The 14,804-nt window shown below is 39.4% G+C and overlaps 1 protein-coding gene across 2 annotated transcripts in view; it reads left to right on the top strand.

The window, feature by feature from the left end:
- The first annotated feature begins 11,392 nt into the window (after nucleotides 1-11,392).
- The window catches only part of LOC102212727 (protein phosphatase 1D-like), a 9,447-nt gene continuing 6,035 nt past the window's right edge, over nucleotides 11,393-14,804 (top strand). For both annotated transcript variants that reach the window (XM_005737894.1, XM_005737895.1), the window contains exons 1-2: nucleotides 11,393-12,081; nucleotides 13,850-14,078. In XM_005737894.1, the coding sequence (XP_005737951.1) occupies nucleotides 11,565-12,081; nucleotides 13,850-14,078 (746 nt within the window). In that variant the 5' untranslated portion in view covers nucleotides 11,393-11,564. The remainder of the gene's footprint in view (nucleotides 12,082-13,849; nucleotides 14,079-14,804) is intronic.

The following is a 14,804-nucleotide window of genomic DNA, read 5'->3' as shown; positions in this document are numbered from 1 at the left end:
GATGTCCAGCAGGTGAAAATAAAAGCTCCACGAACACGCACAGCTAAGGATTCCAGCTGCGTTCGTAGTTCTGCAAACTTTGACCCCCACAGAGTCGAGGTTTTCATTTTAATCAGCTGCATTTCGATGTCGCATTAACTGGCATTAACTCAGCCAGTTAATGTGAGACAAATCCAGCTGCTCATTAAAGCTTTCTGGTTTGATCAGAAAAGAAAACATTGGTCCATACGCCTGAAAGTCCAGACAAAGCATTGTGAATTCTGTCTTGAGCCTATGGATGTATCCGTGTATTTCCGCAGTGCTGATGCTGCGCTGAGCGGAGAGCTCCTGAAGCGTTTGAAATGTCGGAATATAGAAATTTCAACATCGCTTGAAAAAAACTGCCAGCCAGCAACGTCCCTGTCACCGGTAGGCTAAGTGATTTTTAGCCAATTACAAGTTGAATCTGGTAGCTGGGGTTGTTAGCTAAGATGCCACCGTCATTGAGAAGCGGTAGAACTAATGTGTCTATGCGAGCTAATTTGCAATGTGCACCGCTGGCCCGGCCATTCATTTTTTAATGCACCCTCTCAGATTAACTCACAAAAAATCGGCCTGGGCATTTTGACTAGAGACCGGCCCACCAGGTACTATAGGAAAAGCCATAAAGCCTTTGAATGAAAACAAACGCTGTGTCATCACCACACCACTGTCTTGTTGGTATATGCATGATTTCTATACATTTTACATCTTGGTTGTAAGATTCAGATAACTATTTATTAAAGGCGAGAGATTTTAAATAAGAATAAGAAAGAAAAGTATTTCTTTGTGCCCCCCTTTCCCTGTTAATGCCCTACCTGGCCCCCTGGCAAAACTTTGCTAGACCCGCCCCTGCACAGTTACCAGCTGTCAGCTACTTAGAAAAGGATCCTGGTGTTATTTGTCTCTCAGAAACAGTTGATAACTTCCCTTCAACTCATTCATGTCACCTAAAAGGTAAACCTGTTTCTCCATCACCTGCTCTGATGATTCAGTAAGGACATCTCCTGGTTTCATCTTCATGTTTCCCTCTCACCAGATAACCACACCGATATCATGACCAGCAGCTTTATGGCTCCAGCAAACATCAGCTGATACTAGAAATTAATATTAAATAAATTCTAACAACAGCTGATCAAGCTTAAACGTGCTGCTGTTGTTTAGCGTGACATCCACTGGTTTCCTCTTTCTGGCGCAAAGTGGGCGATAAACAAACAAGAGAGAAAAGCCGATCAGCTGATCATTGATCAGTTTCATGATTGAAGGAGCAACAGGAGACAGAGGGAGAGGGAATGAGAGAAGAAGAGGCAGCTGACAGAGTAAAGACAGAATAACTCCAGCTTTGTGTCTTTTTCCATTCTAGCTGAAGTCCGGGACAAACTGTGTTCCTTTTCAAATCAATACTAAACTCGTAATATTTTCTCTGAATAAGAGACGATTCGGTTTTTACGGGATGGTTAGCAACTCTACTAACTAACCTTATGAATAAAATAAAGTTTATTAGAGGTGGGAATCACCATACATCCCACGATACGATATTATCACAATACTTAACGCACGATACGATATTATTGCAATTTTAAAAAAATATTTTGCGATATTCAGATTCTGTACATAAAGGTAAACTTTATTAATATTCATTTTATCTAATAACAAAGTCTCACACTCAGTCTTTCTCTCATTTCAGTCAGTTTTATTGGTGACAAACTGAACGGTTTGTATTACAGTCTAGTCCAACTTACCATCTGGTACAATTATAGCTATTCTGAACTATGAAATTTGTGAAAACTATGCAGCCCCTTCAGCAACTGAAGAATTTGAAAGTAAATTAAAACAAAATATAATTTTACATTAAATAAAAAAGTTTTAAACTTAATTAAAATACAATATGTCTTAAATGAAAATAAGTAAACTGTCATGTTCATTGCTGCCATAAAAAAAGTTCAACACATTTGGACAGTGGAGGAATGTCAGGATTCTTGCTCAGAAAAAGGAGCTGATCAACATGCTCTGAAGTCAGAGCATGTTCCAGTCCACAAAAACTTTTTTTGTAACAAAATATCGATTTCTGCTGTCCCTGTATCGATATATTATTAGCAAACAAAATATCACGATACTACACAGTATCGATTTTTCCCCCACCCCTAAAGTTTATTATCAGTAACATCATAGCACCCACCCAGCTGTATAGAAACTCCACCATGCTAGCTAGTACACAGTACGAGTTATTGTAACTGACTGTAAAAAGTCAGCACAACGAAAATAAACTACACCTAAAGTTGGTTTATATCTGACCCAGATAGACTGCAGGTCATAACTTCTTACCTGAAGTTCAGTTCACCTGACACTCCTCCTCCAGCCTCCCCTTTCCCTCATCCACCCGCTGGCCCCTGTGGAAGCTCCGCCATAGCCACCACCAAGCAACTGAGAGATGCCAGTATCTGGCAAATCCACCACCTTTCATTGTTTATACCGTTACAAGAAGAAAAAAAAATCGGCCCATAAAAACGAAAAATCCCCATCGAGCCACGGGGCAAATGCCTGGTATGCCTGATGGCCAGTCCAGCTATGGTCGTGCCATCAGTTAACCCTACGCGTGCAACACAATGGAGTAAAAATTAGCTTAACACACCGATTTAGTTATTAACCAACAGCTTGTAAATGTGATGCGTCTAAGGCTCAACTCTAAATTATTGATACTAATTTGCAATGGTTCTACCAACTTAACTTGAATTGTTAAACGTGCAACCAAAAACGATCTATCTTAAAACATCTCTGTTCCAATGAACTGTTTTACAAACTGTTAGTTTTATATATTTGTTTTTTTCTTTTATCCAGTTAATAGTTATTCACAGAGTCTTGCAAAACACTGTGTTCTAGACATATTTGTAGGTACTTCAAAACTATCCTGCTGTGATGGGCTCAGTATTCTGCAAATCTAGTAAAGATGCTGATGTTTCAAAAAGCCTGAGCCAGAAACAATAATATTTCATAGGAATAAAATATGAAATATGAATAACATTCATATTGAAATCTACTGCTAACATAATGAGCGAGGGAGATTTTTGCAGTATGCTGAATATTAAATGTGGGTGGTAATAATAACATTGCACTGTTTAGCTTTATCCAACATCTGTTGGAGAATACTGAGGGGAATGGTAGAAAGTGGATGTATAAATCAAAATGTAATTTTAAAATATGCCAGCGGAAGAAAAATATGAATCAACCAGAAAAGGCATATAGGGTTATGCATAATATGCTGAAAACTCCATAGGAGAGAAAATCACACCAACAAATCTACAGTCAAAGCAAAGAGGGAGAGAGAGAGAGTTGCATTATGTAAAGATTAAAAGTATCTGTAATCATCATAATAGTACAATTCTACTGTATGTGAGAAGCATTTCAATAGCTTACATTCTACTTTGTGTGACACTTGATGCTGTGGATACAGGTCCACTTACAGCCAACACTTACAGAGCTGCCCTTGCTGAAAGACAGTATCTACTAGGCTCATCTGCACAGGCTTTGAGCTAATGGGAAGAGAGTGCAGTCCACAGGAGATGGAAGTGCTGATGTCCCCTTCCGTTTTCTGCCTATTGGGAAATAATCACGGCTCACCATCTAACATATTGTCAATAAGATGCTGCAGACTAGAACTCCCCCTATACCCGAGCAGAGAGATCGAATACTGTAGAGTGCACTGGACCGTGAACAAAATCACTTTTCAACACCTCCCCACATACACACGCTCCCATCTTTTCAACCTCCAAAAATTTAATCCCATGTCCTCATGGAGACAGAAACGTGCAGTGCAATATGCTGCCAAGTGTACCGTGTCAAAAGGCGGAGTGTAGACACTTAGATACATAGAACGTCTGTCAAGAAACTATGGATACAAAATGCAAAGCAGACATATCCAATGCACCTTGCAGGACTCTACTGCATATCATTAAAAAGTACTACGTAATTTTTACATGGTTTAACATCAAGCATATTTAAATCACTATGCACAGGTTGTGATGGTTGATTAGGACTTCTCCAGTGCAACAGCTCCAGGGTGCTAACTGAAAGCAGGGGCCACCACCAGGAAGTATGATTCACTGACAATTTTGGAGTCTAAATCAAGGCCACAGTGGGTGGTATGTAAAGGAAGAGGCTCACGCTATTGAGTAGGCTCAGATATTTGATGTACACACAACACGCATCCCACCTGCATATATTAGTGTCACTCAGGTAAAGTCATACATCACATACTTTTACATTATACAGGGCTTACTGTTTTCTTGGGGAAAAACTAAGGAGTTCTGTGGAGTTCTTATCAACGCTTGGCAGTTACTGGTGACATATTGCTGTGTCTTTTGGGGGAAATGGATGGTAGGGAGACAAATACAAGCTTTCATCACTGCCACTATAATGCATTAAGGGAGCTATCAGAGCAAGACAAAGGATATTAAAAGTATGAGAGGATATGTCTAGAGCTCCGTCAGGGTTCATAGTAACAAGTCACAGTCAGCTGAGTAGGCACTGTGGAGCAGGAACCACAGCAAGAAGATAACTGATGGTCCCACGGAGCAGCCTCAAAGGGCATGACCCCAGAGGATGAATTACCCTGCATGTCAGGACCAAGAGTTTTCATAGTCCATGATGGTCTTGGCTTCTATTAACAAATAATTATTGAAATATGGGTTATTTCTGTGGATTTATTGGATTCGTAGCAGTAAAAATGTAATCAAGAATTTAGATTTTATCAAGAAAACAACAAATAAATTACAGCAACGAGTCTACTGCAGCAAACTGTACTTGATACAGGACAAGCACAGATCAAGAGATTTCAAGGGAAATACATACACTAATTCCACTCAGTGTGACAACTGTTAATTTTCAGTGGGTAGTACAGCATGCTCATCATAATTCTGTTTACTTTAATTTGGCTGGGAAAGTCATTTGAAAGCAACTTTTAAAATGCACATAAATAAACTAGAACTACCAAATTAAGAGAAGCTGTAACGTATGAGTTATTCTTTTGAATTCTAATGATAATTAAATTGCACACATTCACAGCCAAATGCATCTAGAACCACCAACAGATTTTTAGAAATCAAAGGGGTTCTCTTAAAGGGCTGTTATGTCTTTTTAAAATTTGCATGGGTTATTTTTGGTCTGACATCATTCAGATCCACTAGGATTACAGTATAGACTAGCATTTTATTATCTAAGACCTAATAACAAAGATGAAAAATTATGATTGAGCTATTATTTAACATGTGAACACTAAGTAGATTGCAAATTGTTGAATCATTCAATGATGATTTACTAATAATCAGAACACATTTAAAGAATGAAAAAAAGGTTAAGGTTTACAGGTACGCTATAGCATTACTGTCTACATGAACAACTTTCAGCACTACAGCACGTGGACTGTCTGCGCGTGTAAGTCTAAATTAATTGAAAAAGGATGCAGTTGCCTTTGAAGCCACCTATGCCAAAAAACTGCACTAACAGCAGCAAAATTACTAAGCAATGAGTAATATGAATGAGTACAACTTTACAACTTACCCCTCCAGGTTATTCCTCAAGTATTACTGGTTCATTTTTCCCAGTGAAGCCAAGTCTCTGCCACTGTGTGTTGTTGAGGCATGCAAGTAGCCCACAATGAAAGCAGAAAGAAAAAGAAAAAGAGGGTTCATTTTAGACCTGTGTAAAAAAATAAATAAAAAAAGGTGGTGGTGGGGGTTAAAAGAGGGAGCCTATGCTGGAGGAAGAGCCTAAATAATCCATCTGTGATCTAGGAGACGCTATCAGATGGGGTGAATACAAATCACAGACCTACCTCTGCAGCAACCTAGGTCCAGTATCCTCAGGGTCCTAAGGCTACACTCTAACAGTTTATTCTTACAGATGAGGACTAACACCCCACACATTCAAGGACATTAGAAACTGTTCAGCTAAAATAAAATAATATTTTTGGTCTTATTTTCTGGGATTATTAAAAAGAGAAGGAAATATATTCTTGTATTCGGAAATACCAGTGCTTTATTTTGCACTCAACTCTAAATGAATGTGCATTTTATTAATTTTACTGCATCTGTGCTCAACACCACCCTCTCATTTCTTACAAAAACTATTATATCGCAACTGTTTATGTATAGCAGAAAGCTCTGTCATCTTGGATGATTTGGCACAATTTGGAAACAAGTGCATTTGTGTATACCTGTTCGATAAAGATGCAGAGTTCAAGATACCTGCAAAGAACCATGGTGTGTTGTTGCAATGTGGAGAAACAGCCGTGCTTTGTGGCTCACAATCTGCAAAAAGTATCCCACAGGGTATCCACGTTTACCTGCAGCAAAACCAGCCTGCGTCTCTTGCCGGTGCTCGCAGTGAGTGAAATTGAAATGCTTTTTTCTTCTTTCTCATTTCTATTCAGCTATACACATTGAGGGGGTTGGTTCGAACCTGAAGATGCATAGGTCACAAAGCAGGAAAATACCCAATTCATCATAGAGATAACAAAGACAAACACATTCTCACCTATAGAAATTTTAGAGGTTTTGAGGCCACCTGATTCGTATGACTATTAAGCTCTGCCCTTTTCTATTGTCTCCCACCATACACTTCTGTGTGATTTTCATTTTTCAGAAACACGTCACCTGTGCAGCAGCAGCAACTGGCTTTATGTTATTTTAATGAGGGCAATGTCGACTGATAAATGCATCTTCTTGTGTGCAATGATGTTGTTTAACAAAAGAAATTGATCCGCAGGATTATTGAACAGCTATGTGTCATACAGGATTCAGCAACAGTAAATCAGCAGGATTAAGCCAACCTGTGCAATGCACTGTAGATTCAAGTACACACCACATATAATAACAGCTTTTAAGTGCTCTTACAAAAAAAGATGGGGAACCGTAAATAGTCTGATGCTGCAATGAAGGAATGTCAGGGCATGTGACCCAAACCCTTTTTCTGATAAGGTTTCCGAAAGAGACTCAGGTGCAGGCCAGGGTTTAAGCGAAGGACAGTGCGTTTATTTACAGTGAACACATACACCAAGTGGCTATATACAACGTGCAGGGGAAACGGGTCCGGGTCGCCAGGGTCCGTGGGAAACAGGGTTGGGAGAAGGGTGTTCCACACTTTCTGTACAAAAACGTTCCCCTCAATCACTCCTCTCCGCATCGGGTTCCAAAAATGATCTACACACAAAACGTCGGGTTAGCAGGATAATTATAAGAAATTCTCAAGGTACAGGTTAGCAGAAACACAAGTCTAACTGACACTGATAGCCACAAACATATTGCCCCATAGAGGATTGACCAGCGGGGCACAGGGACCATGACATTTTCGTTTCAACTGCACTCTTATCATCAGCACTTTTATCGAAATCCTTCATCTAACTCAGCAGTGCAGCTTTGAATTAACCTCAAGTCAATATCACGGTCATCGATCTAACAGGAGCAGACCTGTGAGTGTGACAGTGGAAAGATAATCAAAAGGAAACATGGCTGTATCTGGCAGGAATGCTGCTTCGGTGATTAGAATGACCAGGCTGCTTGCAGTTTGAACACGAGGTGGAATCAACAAAAGACAGACCGTGTGGAGAAGCTGATCATAGAGCAAAATATTTGTATTTTGATGAATGCAAATGACTGCCACACCCCTGTTTATGTCTATTAAGTGTTCGGCTGATAAAAATGAACACAATCTGGTGTTTGAGCTCCTCGTCACCTTTATAATATCTATCATTCTTGTTATTGTTTTTGATATCACTCATTATCGTAAACTTCTAGCCGTTACTTGACAGAGCTGCGTGTGCCGATGCAAATGTTCAATGCACTCAGATCAGATATTAAATCATTGTTAACCCAACAGCTTTATGGTACAAAGTCTGTGCAATGTCCAGTTGTTCATACCTATGTGAGAGGTATTTATATAATGCAGTATTTTGTGGTAATGATAAAGCAAGTTTTCTGGAGTTCTTCTGTGAAAACAGCAATAGCTGCACAAATTACTTTGAAGAGAAAAAGGTGCATTATTCCAGAAAAAGCACTATGTTGTGAATGATATCCTCTATGATCAGTAAGACTTGCATTTTGTTCGATCTAAGTTATTTATTTAAAGCTATTACTAAATGAAGGAAACAGCTAATGGGAATGCTAATGAAATTTGTATCCGCATTAGCTGTGTGGTAGTGCATTTCATTTGCATTTGCAGACAGAGATGAAATGCGCCACCGCATATTTCTCACAGTAGAAGCGAAACCTCCTAGAATCTCAAATTCATTTAAATTCTCAGTATCGAGTTCCATGAGGTTAGTCACACAGCAATGATGAAGAACTATATCAACGTTTGTGAAATTTGGCAACAGGCTTTCTCCTGAAGGGCTTGAGAAACATGTTGATGTTTGGTCCTAGCCTTTTTGGCATCTTTCATTCTTAATTGTTTTGTCTTTCCTGAGTTTTTTTTTTTCTTCGTTGTGAACGTGTCACATAGACAAAGCATACATTTAAGGTCTAGTGATTTCTACATTATCTATTTACTTACCTTGGACAACTTGTACTTATACTACAAAGTGATGTGTAAATACATTTCTTCAGTAAGATTGCTCACATACTTTCACATTCAGTTTAACTGTGATTTGCTCATATCAAATAATGACAAATGACTATATTAGCATACATTTATATGGTAATATTTGAGTCCTTTTTCTTTTACCCTCTTTGGTTGGCCTGACTGACACTTTAGTATCTACTCTGTGCGAAAACCAAAAGAAAAAAAAGAAGAAGCTATTTTTATGGATGGACTATTATACAAGAGCTGCACAGGGAATCTGTGAGAATGCAATCCAGGTGTCATTGCCCCTTGGTAATCTCTCTCGTCTTCAGGAATTCATTTTCTCAGCAGCTTCACTTGAAAATGACATTCTGACACCATTTACATGGAAATCACTTTGCCTCTTCATCTGTAATAGTGGTCTGTACGCAGACAGGACCTCTCTGAGGGCTGGACTATTAATGGGCATAAACAAGGAAGGAAGGGAGGAAGGGAAGAAAGAAAGAAAGAAAGAAAGAAAGAAAGAAAGAAAGAAAGAAAGAAAGAAAGAAAGAAAGAAAGAAAGAAAGAAAGAAAGAAAGAAAGAAAGTAGGGTGCATACTAAAACCTGGGGTTTTCTGGGTTTAAGTCAAGGTCAAAGCTTTAGGTATTAAGGGATAAAGCAGCAGAAGAGACTGAGAGAAAGCATAATGTGGGAAATTCCTTTTTCTCCACTTAAACCTGGATCCTCTCTTTCCCCTTCTCCCTCTTTCGCATGCACAGACACACACATGTGGACAGGAATACATACCCACATTAAAAAGAGACATAAAGATTTCCCCCTAAAGCGCAAACATCCACCACAAAGCTCACATCTAAGCACTTGTTGAAAATGCATATAGTCTATGTTTCAGTGCCTTGTTATATTGCAGCAAGACATGTTTGAATGCAAGATTTTATTTTCCTTCCGTGTTTATATCAAATATTTCTCCGTGATCATATCACAAATTAAACCAATATTTTAAAATGTCAATATTCCAAAAGAAAAAAGGCCTGTGAGGTGGGATAAGAGTAAAACATCTGGCACATCTCTCAGGCTCCAGGAAGCCACAAAGCCAATCTATTGTTTGCTTCTCCATGCTTGCTGCAAAACTGCTGCATGCATGCACAGTGGCACCTGTGACCTCAAACTTGAATGTTTGCTTAGACATTCACATTAAACATGCACTACAGCCAGAGTCAATGATGAGATTACCAAATCATAAATAACTGTGTATCTGGTTTACTTGTAGCAAGACAGGGAATGTGGAAGCACCTTTTATATGAAGAACAACAAAACCATGATAGTCCTACCATGACACATAAGATCAAATATTTTCTTTTCTTATATTAAATGAAAGTATACATTATATGCTTTGAAATCTTTGAATATGAGAGAAAAGGTTAAAAAAAAAAGATAGTTTATTTGGCTGGATTAACACTGCCTCCACCTGGCATTACTGTAACACTACTCGAAGTGCTCATAAAGAGACCACTGCTTTGGAGTAAGAAGTCCTAAACTTTGTACATTATTTCATGTGGTGTGTTTTAATGAAATCTGTGGTTGTATTTTACAACATGATCAATCTCCATTGCCAGGAAAGACTAAGTGCTACGCAAGAAACGAGCATTATGCCAGTAAATGTCTACTATGACCAAAATTATAATACTATCGACAAACACTCGCAGTAATAAGCTCTCTGTAAGAAGCATCTCCACATTTGGTTTTTACATTAATGTTTTCATTACCCAAGCAATGAAAAAAAGCTTATAGAGTTAACAAGACCAGCGCACACTCCACACTATCTGGAATGTGTTGGAGATTTCTGTCCAGCAGTTGTAGCTTTGTGTGAGCACAACCATTGTTTCTCATAGCACAATTTATGCACAATGCTAGGATACTGGAACAACTGCTAGCTTAGTCATGATAAATTTGTGTAATTTGAGGTAATTGAGTATGAAGGGAAAATAACTAAATCAATCAATAAAAACACAGTTAAATTCAGTTTCCAATACATTTTCAGTTTGCAATAGATTTCCAAATCACTAGAACAGTCAGCTAAAGGTGCTTTATATTGTAAGATAAAGACAGTACAGCCTACAGTAATAGTGAGAACAACCCAACAGTCAGATGAACCCCTATGAACAAGAACTTGGTGACAGTGGAAAGGAAAAAATCATTTTTAACAGGAAGCAAAGCGGGGTAGAACCATGGAGGGAGACAAAACTATTTTTTTTCTATTTCTTTATTTTATTTTATTTTTTTGTAGAGTATCTCTAGTACTATAAGCTTTTGTTACAGCCACCATCAAATTACGTGCAGTTAATACTTAACTAGTTTGAGTGGGACACAGTTATTTTAGTAAGTAATTTTTTTGTGAATTGGAAACCTTTACCTTGAAAAGCACAAGGTTTTTTGGCTTTATTTCAGATCGGTTTTTGATAACTGAGACCAAAACCTTGCATAACTTCCAGTTATGTTTAAATGTATTTTCCCAATTTATAGAAACTGAAGCTTCTGAACACATAGTCACTGATAGTCCGGTTATTAATAAATAATGTTTAATGAGTCTACTTTTTGCCATCTTAGGGTGATTTGCTACAGCCAAATAAAGAGTCGGCTTTTGAAAATTTTTTTATTGTTACCACTATAATACCAAAGCAAATGTTTCAGGTATAATATAACATGAGCTTGTCGTTGCAAGGTTTTCGAGCTGCCATGAAGGCAGCACGACAGGCAGGAGTGCCATGCGAAGTGTCTGAGTTGATGCATTTAAAGAGAGAGAGGGAGAGAGCGAGTAAAGCGACGTCATTACGTACAGCGGGACGTCGCTGAGAAGATAAACAAAAAAGGCAGGAAGCCTTCGGCTACACAATCGCGGCAAAATCGGTTTAAAATTTTAGCTTGGAGCTGCAGTTAGCAACTACATGCAGCCTTTTATTGCTTAGGTACGTGCCACACGGAGTTCACAGTCATGGACGACGCAATGATATTCCGTATGAGTGCATTTTCCGAGCAAGGAGGGAGAAAATACATGGAGGATGTTGTCGAGATAAGACTCGAGTACGAGCCGACGCCGACGCCAGCCGAAGATTATCCAAATTCTCAGAGACACGGGGGACCGGGGAAAGCGGAAAGTGAAGCTATCAAACAGACTCAGAGTGAGACCCACGGACACGAGGTTTCCGCCAAGTCGACTCCAGCTACTGCAGCGTGGACAGAGAGTTTATCAGACGGGAATAGCGACAACATCAGTGCACCAACATCAGACCAAAAAGACGCGGAAAATCTAGTTGATACTCGAAGGTCCGTGGCGTTTTTCGCCGTCTTCGATGGCCACGGGGGCCGAGAAGCAGCGCATTTCGCCAGGGAGAATCTGTGGGGTCTGCTGAAAAGGCAACGGGGGTTTTGGTCGAAGGATCACAGCGAAGTGTGTGCCGCTCTACGGAAAGGCTTCATCGCTTGCCACCACGCAATGTGGAAAGAGCTACGTGAGTCATCCAAGTTATCTAACTTGCACTTTATTCTTTCATATTTTTTCGCTGGTGATCTTTATTGCAGCACGACGGGCATAAAATCTAACAATTACGAGTATCGGCATCTTAGATGGCAAAATGCTGTCACGTGAGGCAGCATCCCACTCAGCTGGTTGCTGGTGGCTCCCCCGACGGCCAATCCCGTTACAATTAACAGCGAGCTGTCATCTGACTTCGACTCAGGCTTCGAGGCTGTCACAATATGATGTTGATATGATAGGATGCAAAGACATTAATGGATTGGATTTATATAGCGCTTTTCAAGGCACCCAAAGCGCTTTACAATGCCACTATTCATTCACTCTCACATTCACACACTGGTGGAGGCAAGCTACAGTTGTAGCCACAGCTGCCCTGGGGCCGACTGACAGAAGTGAGGCTGCCATATCGCCCCTCTGGCCAACACCAGTAGGCGGGAGGGTAAAGTGTCTTGCCCAAGGACACAACGACCCGGACAGAGAGCCCGGGGATCGAACCGGCGACCTTCCGGTTACAGATGCGCTTCCCAACCCCCTGAGCCCGGTCGCCAAAGAAATTAATGGTTAAAACGCAGGGAAAATACTGTTTTAGAGATAATTTTTTCTGAGAACTTTCGAGGAAATACTCATAGTTTCATTATTTTTGATAAATGGAATGAAATGCAATTAACCACGAGTCAATGTTCAGTCTTTCCCAAATAGCATGGGACTGCAGGTTTTAAAGTATATATGGTAAGATGAGCTTTATGGGACTGGATTTTTTTTCAAAGTGAAAAAACAGTTTTTTCACTTTGAAAAGTGAAAAAACGCCCTTAAAACACAGTCACACACTCTGTCACACACACACAAACACACGATCTTCATTTCCTCCTGTAGGTGCTGTAAGAAGAGGTCACGAAGATGCAAAATCCACAGTTTCCTGTGGTTTCCCTAAAGGTTATATGGCAGCGTAGAGGTTTTTATAAAATTTTATTTCGGGGTTCAAAAGTGAACATATGCCTCTCATTCTTATGCAAGCTGACCTTGTAATTTTTCTTTTTATGTAGTAGGCTGTTTTAGATATGAGCTTTCCAACTGTGATTCTGCCTAGATTTCTAATTCAGTTTCTTTTTTTGTTTTTCGATGCAGGGAAAAAGCAGGCCTGTATTTTTCTGTTTGTTTGTTGTTTTACAGTCAATGCATCTGGTTTTATTATCATACAATATTAACAAAAAGAAAAAAATACTCTTGCGTGCGACTTACGCAGGGAGCAGCTCCATTGGGAAGAGTTTAACATCATTATTTTCCAGTGCAACTTTAGGGGAAACAAACAAAACATATACCAACATTGATAATGGGACTCAATGAACTCAATTAAAACCATTTAAAACCACTTCCCTTTAGTTCTGATTGTGCTAACACCTTTATTGGATCAGCTTTTTAACTCACTGAAGCTTCATTCAGACTTGTGAATCTCTGTAGAGCCAACCGCATAACCTACATCAGCTTAAGGTTTTTATTTACAACTTATCTAAGGCATAGATTTAACACACAAACAGAAATCCACTGTTAATCCTTGCATTCGTTATAATTCTATGCTTCATAGGTCTGGAGTAAGTTTCTAAGTATCATATTCATAATGTTAATGTAACTTCTGCTTACCTTTTAATGTAACATTTCTTGTTATATTGGTACGCTTGTCTAGATTTTTTGCTAAGTGGTCTCAGAAAGCTGACTTACATTTGACTTTTCTTTTCCCCTTACAGCTGAGTGGCCAAAGACTATTACCGGGTTGCCCAGTACATCGGGCACCACAGCTAGTGTCATTGTCATCCGTGGGGTTCACATGTATGTTGCCCATGTAGGGGATTCAGCTGTAGTGGTTGGAGTGAAAGAAAATGACTCTGACATCACGCTCCAGGCACTTGAAGTAACACAAGACCATAAACCTGAACTTCCTAAAGAGAAGGAAAGGATTGAACGACTTGGTGGCAGGTGAGTCATGAACAGAACCTCAGAGAACTTCTTCTGTGAGGAACTTGTCAAGACTACAGAGTTAGAGGCTCTGTCAGATAGCCAAATAATAAATGTAAGGTGGCTCTCGCTCAGGAGGTAGAGCAGGTCACCTACTAATCAGACGGTTAGTGGTTCTATCCCCGTCTGCTCCAGTCTGCTACAGTAGAAAAGCACTATATAAGAACCAGCCCATTTACCATTCAAATCCAGGCATTTGTTCAGTTCCAGCATTGCTGATCTTCTGTCAAGCTTAAATGTCTTTTGGATAACTTGTCCATGTATTAAACACCTTTTGTTACCAATGTCTGAAAATATTTTAATGTCTCAGTGGGTGGCGTCTTATACCTTTAAGCCACATGTTGGCTGGTTGGCTTCTCAGTGGAAGTTCAAAAGCTGTCTTGATTGTGCTTGTTCCTAAACTGGCTAATGATAATGCAGAAAAGGAGTCCGTTAATCATGAAATAAACATAGCCAAGTGTGCTTGGTCCCAGCATAAAATAGAATCCATTTAGCATTTTTCAATTGGGAACTTTAGAAACCCTGCTAAGGCTAGCTAGCTGCTGTTTCAGCTATTGAGCAATTTGCATTGGTTGCATATTAGATAATATTACTTTGCATTAACCAGACGATAAACAGTGTTATTGTGTTATTATAGTGTTATTATATTTCTTTCTTGTTTGTCTGTACAAATACGTGTGTGTGTGT

Source organism: Pundamilia nyererei, unplaced genomic scaffold, assembly GCF_000239375.1.
Source record: "Pundamilia nyererei isolate P.nyererei 1_Seehausen unplaced genomic scaffold, PunNye1.0 scaffold00080, whole genome shotgun sequence".
NCBI classification, from domain to species: domain Eukaryota; kingdom Metazoa; phylum Chordata; class Actinopteri; order Cichliformes; family Cichlidae; genus Pundamilia; species Pundamilia nyererei.
The sequence above is the reverse complement of the archived record's forward strand: the minus strand, read 5'-3'. Positions and strand labels throughout refer to the sequence as shown.